Below are 10,000 nucleotides of genomic sequence, written 5' to 3' on the forward strand. Positions count from 1 at the left end.
CCTCGAGAGATTTAAAGACTCAATTCGGTGCAGAATCTTTTTCTTCAGGTTCCCATATATTAAAAATAAATAGAAGCAATTTTTGTGTCATTTATTCTATAACAGTTCTTTGTTATGGCTTTTAAGTATATACCCCTACATAGAAAAGCAAGCGTAATACAGTTTAAAACTAATTGCTCTTTACCAACGCAGCCTAGCACTAGCAAGTTTTTAAAACTAATTCATGAACAAAAAGAAAGAATAAGATACATATCGTACAATTTTGTTTGCGGTATGTAATCCTAATTCACAAAACAATTGAAGCTTAAATCAGGCTTTCAGACTTTACGATAAGGGTTTTTATCTGCATGTAGGAGCAGCAAACACTGTCAAAAGGTGTTAAGTGCAAATCGAATTTATTTTTTTTCCATCTTTAAATTTAAAAATGAAACAAGACCGCACTTAAGGAGCCAGGGAGTTAAATAGGCACTCTGCTTTTTAAAATTAAACCGGGGCCAAAGATTAACAAAATAGAGGAACGGGTGCATGCGATTAATTACCCTAAGCATGTTATCGTCAATCCGTGGTGTTACTGACCTTAATTGACGTACTGAAGTACAAAAAATGTTATTACGTAACAAAAAGAGAACTAGCGATGAAAAGTAAACATCAAAAAATAAATGAAAACTGTTGGAATTTAAGCACTGTCAGTGAGATGTTTACACCGATACATAGTAAACCGATTATATATGAAAACGGTTATGGAAACTGTATACAGTTCAATTTTTAATTCATGCGTCATAAATTTAACAAATTGATGTCAGTTTTTCGTGCGTCTGTCCTGTTATTGATCATGAATTTCGTCATAATATTGTCAAAGTAGCTGTGTACGTGGATCCACGAGGCGATAGCCGAGTGGATCCGCAGACTACTTTGACAATGTTATGACGAAATTCGTTGTCAATAACAGGAAAAACGCATGAAAAACTGACATCAATTTGTTTTTTACAGTAACAAAAAGGTAGAGGGGTCAAAATTTAGTCAAAACAAGACAAGGACGCAAGACAAAAGTGCGAGAAACGTCAATTTGACGCGAGCAATGTCGTCTCATTATCGCATAAATTATAAATTTATGTGTCTGTCCGCTTACTGACAATAAAAATTAGCCAATGAGCAAGCGAGAATTTTGCAGTCATTGTAAAAAACAAGTTTTATTGAAAAGTGAACTACGGATATCAGATTTCCAGCATTTTCATTGGCTCGCCAGACACATGCTATCAGTTCATATACCTGTTGTACCTAATATGGTCAAGAACTCTTCAGCAATAGAGCGTTTTCACTCAGGTGACCAGCAGCCATATTGGATTACTGGAACAAAAGAAAGTATTTGCATAAAAATAGAGTTCAATAGGACTCACGTCCAAGGACACTTTGAGATATGGAAACAAGTCTTTGCCGTTATTCACGATAGCCGTCATTTTGGTTTTCAAATTGTCATGCAAATTATCCATCTGTTATGCTGGGGGGGAGGGTGGAAAACATGGAAAAAAGGCAAATTACGGAAAATCGGCTCGTCGAAATATTGAAATAACATTGCTAAAAGTACATTTTAGAATTTAGAATTAACTACCTTTTATAATAATTTTATATATTTTGATTGCCTTTGACATTTTAACTTTCTACGTCGCTTTCTGCTCATTTTTCAAGCACTAAAGAAACATCGAAGTAACTTGTGTAATCATTCTCATTTACTACTTAGGTGATAAACATTCAATGAACGTGAAACAAATCAACTGTGTGGCTAAGATGTTCGTTATAACCTCTCGAACTTGTGCTGTTTGCCCCATCAGAAGTGTGTAGCTAATCTGCATGATAATAGCAAATCCGACATGGCGGCCATCGTGGATAAGGTCTATTCCCGGAGGATTCGTTTGGTGCACCATCATGACCACCATTTCTTTGTTTTGGAGCACCATCATGGCCGCAGTAACGTCATGTGAAAACGCTCTATAAAACGAGCTGAAAACATTTTTTTGCGGCTCTGAGAAAAAATGGCCGACAGAAGCCTTTTTGAACCGGAATCGTCCGAGGCAGAAATCGATGCTTCAGTGGAAGAGTTGTTGATCCTGGAGTTTTTAATAAAATAATTATTCTACTCGGGCTTGCTGGAAATAAAATGATTATAACTTATCACTTCATATCCAGCGTGCCCTCGTAGAATAATTGTTAACTTTAAATATTATATACACAACAGAATATAGAATATTTCTGATTCACGAATGACGACTGCATAAATAAGTTATCTTGGGAGTGCAACAGATGTTGTAGAGTGCAATAGGGAAGTTGCCATGAAAACACAGCAATGGAGTAATTTTGTTGAGTTTATGATGAATAAAAAATCGTACAAACTTACATTTCTTGATTTATGTTCAATCGAGATGTTTTGAAAGTTCTCAAATTGTGACGTATCACTCATGGCCATAGATCACGAAATACACTCACATTTCCTATACGAAACCTATCTGGTAAATGCACGTGCTTTTTTTTTCTTTCATTAAAAATGTATTACAAGAAATATTACATCTCGTTTTGTTGCAGTTCTTTATTATCACTCTGATCACCCAGTGCATACAGAACGTTTTAAATTCGTGCAAGGAAAATTGCTTCGTCTCGTATATATTTCACTTGTGGAAGCCTTAAAAATTTAAAAAATCGACTCGAAAAGTAACTTTAAATGGCAGATTCCTTTGTCCCTGTAGCATTAATAGCTGAAAGAAATTCATGCAATCCTTATTTTAAATGCCATATATGTGTGCACAAGCCTTTGTGGAATTCGGAAACTTTTCTCATAAGTTCAGAGTGCACCATTCGCACAGCAACATACTAATCGTTACCCTTTATTAGAAAGCAAATCGGTCATCGACAGACCTTTGATCTTTAACTTTATCCACAAATTGACGAAAACAATATTAATATTTGTGCCATTACGTTTTCATCGTCGACCGTTATTTTTCAGTGGCAAGTACTGAGAGCCGACAATATCGGTTTTTTAATCGCTTGTCAGTATCGGTTGGTGCGTGTGATGAATTAAGCCGCTTTGACGTAACCATTTACGATCCACTGAAATGGAAAATTTTATCAATTTACTTCAACAACGAAACGATGCAAGGCATGCCAAATGATCAAATGCTAGTAATCACCCATATTCACCCATATTGTAGGCCTTTGTCGTTGATGTTCGAATTCTCTTCGTATTCACATCTCCTACTGCCTTGTTACAATAATAATAATAATAATAATAATAATAATAATAATAATAATAATAATAATAATAATTCAATAATGAATTGAGTAGAATGTGGGAAGTGAAAACCAAAGTCGTACCAATATTAGACCATATTCGTATTCTCGGTATTGGACTGGAACTAGCTTGCAATGGAGGCTAATGCGGGGGAATCTTTTCAAATGCAAATACTTTCTAATATATTCCCTCGCATTAGCCTCCATTGCAAGCTAGTTCCAGTCCAATACCGAGAATACGAATATGGTCTAATATTGAGGGCTTTACGAACAGTGCCATTGCGATTGAAGGGCAACTTAAAGGGCATAGGAGTAGGCACATCAATTACCTTAATCCAGAAGTCTGCATTGCTGGGATCAGCAAGGATGCGAAGAAAAGTATTGGAAATGTAAAGGACAGGAAAAAGAAACATTTTGGTGTTCTCTGGCAACTTGTTGTTGCCCAACACCACAACTTTACCAGCTGTTAAAAATATAAGCTGAGTAGTATGACTATGATGATGATAATAATAATGATGATGATGATGATGATGATGATGATGATAATAATAATAATAGTAATAATAATAATAATAATAATAATAATAATAATAATAATAATGACAATAATAATATCTGGCGCTTTCTTAACGAGGTCAGAGTAAAGGAGCTGTGCTGTTGGGTTGGCTCTCGACCCCAGACCACGACAAATGCATGACCACGGACAGCGCCACAGCCAGGTGGAACAGGCTTGGAGTCAATTTTGCTGAGGGAGGAAAACCGAATTACCCGGAGAAAAACTCTCTAAGTAAGATTAAGATCAACAAATCTCAGCCAACGTACGAGCTCAGGATTCGGCTCCCGGGTCCGCAGGGGAACAGTGGCACTTTGAGATGGCCTCTCATTTGGCTGATAGCTCAAATGGTAAAGCACTGTACCGGTATCGCAGCGGATATAAATCCCGTGGAAGCCTGCCTTTTTCAGGCTTTCCTTTCGGCATTGTTCAAGTAACGTTCATACCTGCGATTGCTTAAAAAAACATGCTTCTTTTTTGCGGTTCAAATATTGTCTTCCATGTAGTTTTTCACATTCTCTGCACAGGCAGCCCAACATAGCGTCTCGAGTGCCCCTTGTAGTTTAATGTAAACGTCTGTGAACATAAGAACTTTTTATTTTGTTTTGACAAGAGATCATGATGTCTTAGTTTTTATGATTCTTGTAATTTGCTTCTTTATTTGTCATCGTATATATTTTGTTTCCGCACCACAAGTACGGTTCCGTTCGACTCTGCAACGCCTAGTTTTCCTTTGCACGCTTCCTTCCATGATTTCACGGATCCAGGATTTGGTCAATCGGAGAATCGGAGACAGACCCTTCTAGGGGGTCTGGGGGCTGTCGGGGGGGGGGGGGGGTGCCTTACAGGAGATATTTTCAGGGATGATTTTAGGTTATAGCAAGAGTCGATCAACCAGGTTATTGGCCTAGTCTCCAGAAAAGTCTGAAAAGTGTCCGTTTTTAAACCCAAATTGCGAGAAAATAAACAAATGACCAAAAATCGGCTGACTCAATGTTGTACCCAATTCAAATCCTTTGGGAATAAAACGTGAACGCTATATTATAACGCAAATACGATACACAAGGAATTTTAAATCCCGGGAGATTTGAATTGGGCACAACATTGAGTTTGGTCTATTGTTATTTCCCCGCAAAATTTTTCTGACGCTGATGGGGACAAATTAACCTTCTTACTCTTGGGTAATGGGATTTTGGTTAAAGTTTTTTAAAGCCTCAGTTTTGTGGTCTTTCAAATGAGGATTATGCTCAGGTAAGCGATGTTTGTCCACTTCAAATATTTTTTTTTCAAAAACTAGTGCGCATGATTAAACGTTTCTGATAGTAGTTTGTATTAGCCTGAACCACTCGAACCGTCACTGGATCCGCCATTTTGTGTCGAAATGCCAGTGATAGAGTTTCTGATCAAAGGAGGATAGTCTCCTGTTTTCTTGTATGCCCTGGTCATTGATGATAAATAAATAAAGAAATAAATAATAAATAAATAATCCAATCGGCGTAATAGAAGTTGAGAATCTAATTATTTTGAGCAAGAGTCGATACTCGATACAACGTAGATTTGATTTTAGTGGTGTACTATATTTCGGACAGATTAACACTGCTTAAAATACCCTAACTAAATGCAGGCTTTCGTTTCGCAATTCCAAATAACTGTCTTAGCTTGACCTTCCCCTTGACATTAAGGCCCCGCCCAGACGTATCCCGAAGATCTGTTCTCGGCATCTGAAAACATATGCGCCCACACGTAGCGTCGGCGTCGTAAATCTCCAGTATACTTTCAATTGGTAATTAACCGTTATGATTTGGAAGCACGCAAACACGGCTAGCTGGAATCTCGCGTGTGTGACTGAATCCCACGCAGCTTCCGTGGCTCGTTCAATTCATGCACAATCAGCCCACTTTCACGTAAATCTGCAAACCAAGCCGCCATGCTCTGTATTAAGGTATAATAAGCCACAGCTGACGTAAAACACTGAAAGCAAGACAATCTTAACAATCTATCTACAGCAAAGAAATAATAGAAAAACTAACGAAAACTTTTTCACGCAATCACATGGGCGTAAGAAGTCCTTTTCAGATCAAAATTTGGATCGGTTTTCACATACATTATACAGAAATAAAAAAATCTCACGGATCAATTATTCCATTGTAATGTCGTAGCTCATCTGATCTGACGCCCAAAAAAACAATGAATGTCAAATACTGTTACTCATTTTTTTCGCTCCTCCATCGTCACTAGCTTTCTCCCAAGCCTCCATTGTAGACACCTCTCGCTTGGAAGAATTTTCCGGATTGACTCCACTGCGGATCAAAATTCGTCTCGCGCATCCGACAGCTTTGCTTACAGGAAGAAGCAATCCTTGAAATCCAAGGCGATAGTTTTTGTTGCTCAGACCATAGATGAATGGGTTCATACAGCTGCTGATGAATGCCAATATCGACAGACCGTGATGGGTCTTAGTATCAAGCTTTACTTTTCCCGCCATCGCCAGAGCAAAGTTGATCTGGCCCGGCGCCAAACAAACGATCAACATCAGACACGCGGCACCTACCATGCGCGTCATTTTCCCGCGAAATTTGGCCTTGCTCTCTGCTGAGGTGACTGTGGATCTGCTGGTCTTGTAAATCATGTGTGCGTATAGCACCAGCATCGTGACGCTGGGAAATGCCATTTTCAACAGGACCTGGACCACCCCCACGATCGTGCGAATCGACTGCCCCTCCCAAAGTAGCAACCATTTGCACCTTCGTTGTGGGGGATTTAAGGGAACATATCCGACCTCAAAGGAGATGCTCAAGACGAGGAGAAAAGACCACACAAACGATGATCCAATATAAACGAGAGTGTGCTTTGTGATGAAAGCGGCTTTGTACTTCAGAGGGTGGACCACAGCATACCATCGCTCCATCGCCAAGGCCAAGCAAATGTAGGCCGAGAAAATGACCATGTGGAAAAGGAGCATGCGACTCCAAACTACTTGACAAAAGATTTTGCCCAGATAGTGATTTTCTGGATATGGAAAGGCGTCGCCAAGAACAAAAGCTGGATTTGAAATCAACAGGATGGCCGTCAAAACATCAGCTATTGCCAGGGAAAGAATCAACATGTTGTAAGACTTTTTCAACAACTTTCGATCACGCAAGAAGATAGAGATAACACACATGTTTCCAAGGAAGGCGATTGTGGCAATGACAGAGTAAGTGACTTGAGTATAAAGGGTAAGGCCAGGCGGAACTGAGGCGCTGCTATCGGTAACCTCCGTAGGAAAAGTGGAGTTTGTCGAATTACTCACTGTAGATTTTCCTATCATGCTGCTCTAAAAAGAGAAAAAATAAAAAAAAAAAGAAATTCATACGAAATTGGGAAACTGATCAGTTTTGGAGTCTCATTACCTCCCCCTCCCTTGGGTGAACAGTTGTGACGTAGGAACACAGCTGCGCTTTCTTCGGTTTTTTTCATCGTCTTTTTCGCCGTAATTGTTGAAGTATAGAATAGATTGAGGTAAATGAGAGTAATTTCAGTCGCAATAACAAATTGCGATGACATTAATTGACAAGGGATGCAATATGCGATTTATATATGTGAGTTTCAAACTAATGCATTGATAAGACTTACCAGCTACTTTTAATTAATACAGGAAAATCTGTCTTCCTGCCTCTTTTGTCCTTGTTCTTCTTGTTCTTTGAATGTGCAGGATTGATCAACGACTGCCTGTGATTAGGATTTCAAATATTTCAAACATTAAAGCCTGGTTTTCACTAGCGACGCAAACACAAGAGCAAGTATAGGAGCGTTTATTTCATCGTGAAAACGGGGTTGACTCGCACAAGCACAAGGATGAAAAAAAATTTCCTTTTCCTTTTGTTTGCGCTTAACGAAACAAAGCATAAGAACAAGGAAATTTTGGTACTTCTGGCCAATTAAAGCACTCGTTCTAAATTCCCGGCGTCTACGCATTTGAACAAAATGGCGGATGCCGTAGTTTCGCTTTCATTTAGCATAAGCTACTTATACTTGCAATTGTGCTGCGTCTCTAGTGAAAACCAGGTTTTTAAATTAACAGGATTTTTGTTATAGTAATATTTGTTGGTAGCTAAGTGTTTGATATCAGTTGTGTTATAACTCTGATCTCGTTGAGCACGTCATCCAGTTTTTGTGCAAGCTTTGCTCTCACTAAGTTGTCATCTGCGGCATTCGTCGGCATACAAGAATGGTCACGTGATCCTCAAGAGTTTGCATAAGCTTGGGCACTAGAGCGTGGAAATAAGTGACGGCCATCTTGCGGCGGGGCTAATTTGCAGGTCGCAGGTCGCAGGTCGCAAGTTGCAGGTCGCGGGTTGCAGGTCATTGTTTCACCAATACAGAAAGTATCCTAAACATTCATAAAAGATAACGTTAGGCCCAAAAACTTTTGTTTAGGCCTAATTAGGCCTACGGTTAGCTTTTAAGAATGTTTAGGATACTCTCTGTATTGCTGTGATTTGTGTCCACGATTTGCTGCTTGCGAAAAAAAAAAGTTTCGTTTTCTCCTCCTTTGAATGTCGACATTATGAATTTGTATTTGTCGAAAATCTGGCTCTCTTTCTAAAACGAAAACGAAACGGATTGCAGTTTCATTTCTTTCCTAAAAGGGAGTTATTTTGCTCATGCAAGCCAACATTTGCCGGCCTCAAGATTTGTTGCGGGTTCACGACATAGGAGTCATTTTAGTACTCTCGCAAGCCAACATTTGTAGGCTTAAATTGTGAGGGTTGAACAACACAACAAAATTTCAAAGAGTCTGATAAGTGTCACAGACTAAAATATATTTGTGCCGGCATTGAACTTGGTTTGTTTAAAGAATTTTTATTCATGATTTGGACTGAGTGCTGTTCTGTTTGCTTTCCCTTGTCATATTATGTAGGGATGATATCTGTTTACAAACATTGCTTTTGTTATTCAAATGTGCCAACCACTGAAACAAAAGACCCTTTGTTTCGACAGCCAATGAAGCTCTGGTTGGCACATTAATGACAATAGGTGACGTGAACGATCTTTTCACAGTCGGCATAGGAATCCCTCTTATCCTTGTTAAGTTAATTTGTTAAACAAAGTTGCAAATATTATTATCTTCATTTGTTTGATTTTATTGTCAATTTAGTTTACCTTATGAAACAAATTGTTTGATAGGTCAGTTAATGACTTTTCCAAACCTCCAACACTTTGTCGTGGTCAATAGACAGTAAATGCGTCTACATAATATGTCGAGGCTCAAGATTTGTGTCAGCCGTTGGTGAGGTGCAAACCGCCATGCCAACTATCAGAGTTGATAGTTGATGAGTGCAGCTTTTGGGATAAGGTGGCTAGTATATATATATTCCAGCTCGGAATTATTTTTAACTGATTCAGAGTAACTGTTTCAGTCAATTCTATTTCCAAACACTGGGTTCACAATCAGAATTGTATATTTAAATTTTGGGAAATTTGTTATGAAGTTTATTAACACACACACTTTTTTTCCCAACATATTTTATGTGGACTGGAGGTCTTGGCACATTTCCCGGCAAACAAACAAATATTAGAGCTGTTCACAGTCCAAATGAAAACACTTTGATGGATAGTTGAAGAGTACAATGTACAAAGTAGGGGAGGAGTATCAGGGAAAAGCTGAGGGGATGAGATGCAAGTGTGGTTGACCTTTGTGGAAAGCAGCAAAGCCCATACATGTACGCATTGCGTACCTATTTTTCTTCAAGTAGCTGGCCCGATTCTTGAACGCCAGGTACCCTTCGTTCTTCGTCAGTCCTTGCGGCGTCTAGGCACAAGTGCTGAAGAGCTTTCCAACTAAGTGCACTAATGACTGTCTTGCTGTGAATCTGTTACTCTCATTTTCTTTGTATTGCTTTGAAATTCAATTCACAGGTATACGAAAAATGAGCCACTTAGAATCAAAGCCAAATGCAAACACTCATCTTGCTCTATGCCATGAAGTAGTAATAGACCAATTTAGATATATTAAAATTCAGTCCAAAACAAAAGGCATCATCTCGAGGCTCTGGGGAATAAACTCATACAAATCCTTATATTTATTCCCCAGAGCCTCGAGATGATGTCTTTTGTTTACGACTGAATTTTAATATATCGAAATTGGTCTATTAGGCAACACTCTGAGGATCATAAATCTTAACG

General features: G+C 38.7%; 1 protein-coding gene across 1 annotated transcript in view; it reads right to left on the reverse strand.

Annotated features, from left to right (window-relative positions):
- Positions 1–5,552: 5,552 nt before the first annotated feature.
- The window catches only part of LOC137994437 (somatostatin receptor type 5-like), a 5,347-nt gene continuing 899 nt past the window's right edge, over positions 5,553–10,000 (reverse strand). The window contains exons 2-3 of the mRNA XM_068840010.1: positions 7,448–7,543; positions 5,553–7,148 (exon numbers count right to left, since the gene is read on the reverse strand). Of these exons, the coding sequence (XP_068696111.1) occupies positions 6,027–7,142 (1,116 nt within the window). The 5' untranslated portion in view covers positions 7,143–7,148; positions 7,448–7,543 and the 3' untranslated portion in view covers positions 5,553–6,026. The remainder of the gene's footprint in view (positions 7,149–7,447; positions 7,544–10,000) is intronic.

The sequence above is a fragment of the Montipora foliosa genome, chromosome 3 (genome assembly GCF_036669935.1).
Source record: "Montipora foliosa isolate CH-2021 chromosome 3, ASM3666993v2, whole genome shotgun sequence".
NCBI lineage: Eukaryota > Metazoa > Cnidaria > Anthozoa > Scleractinia > Acroporidae > Montipora > Montipora foliosa.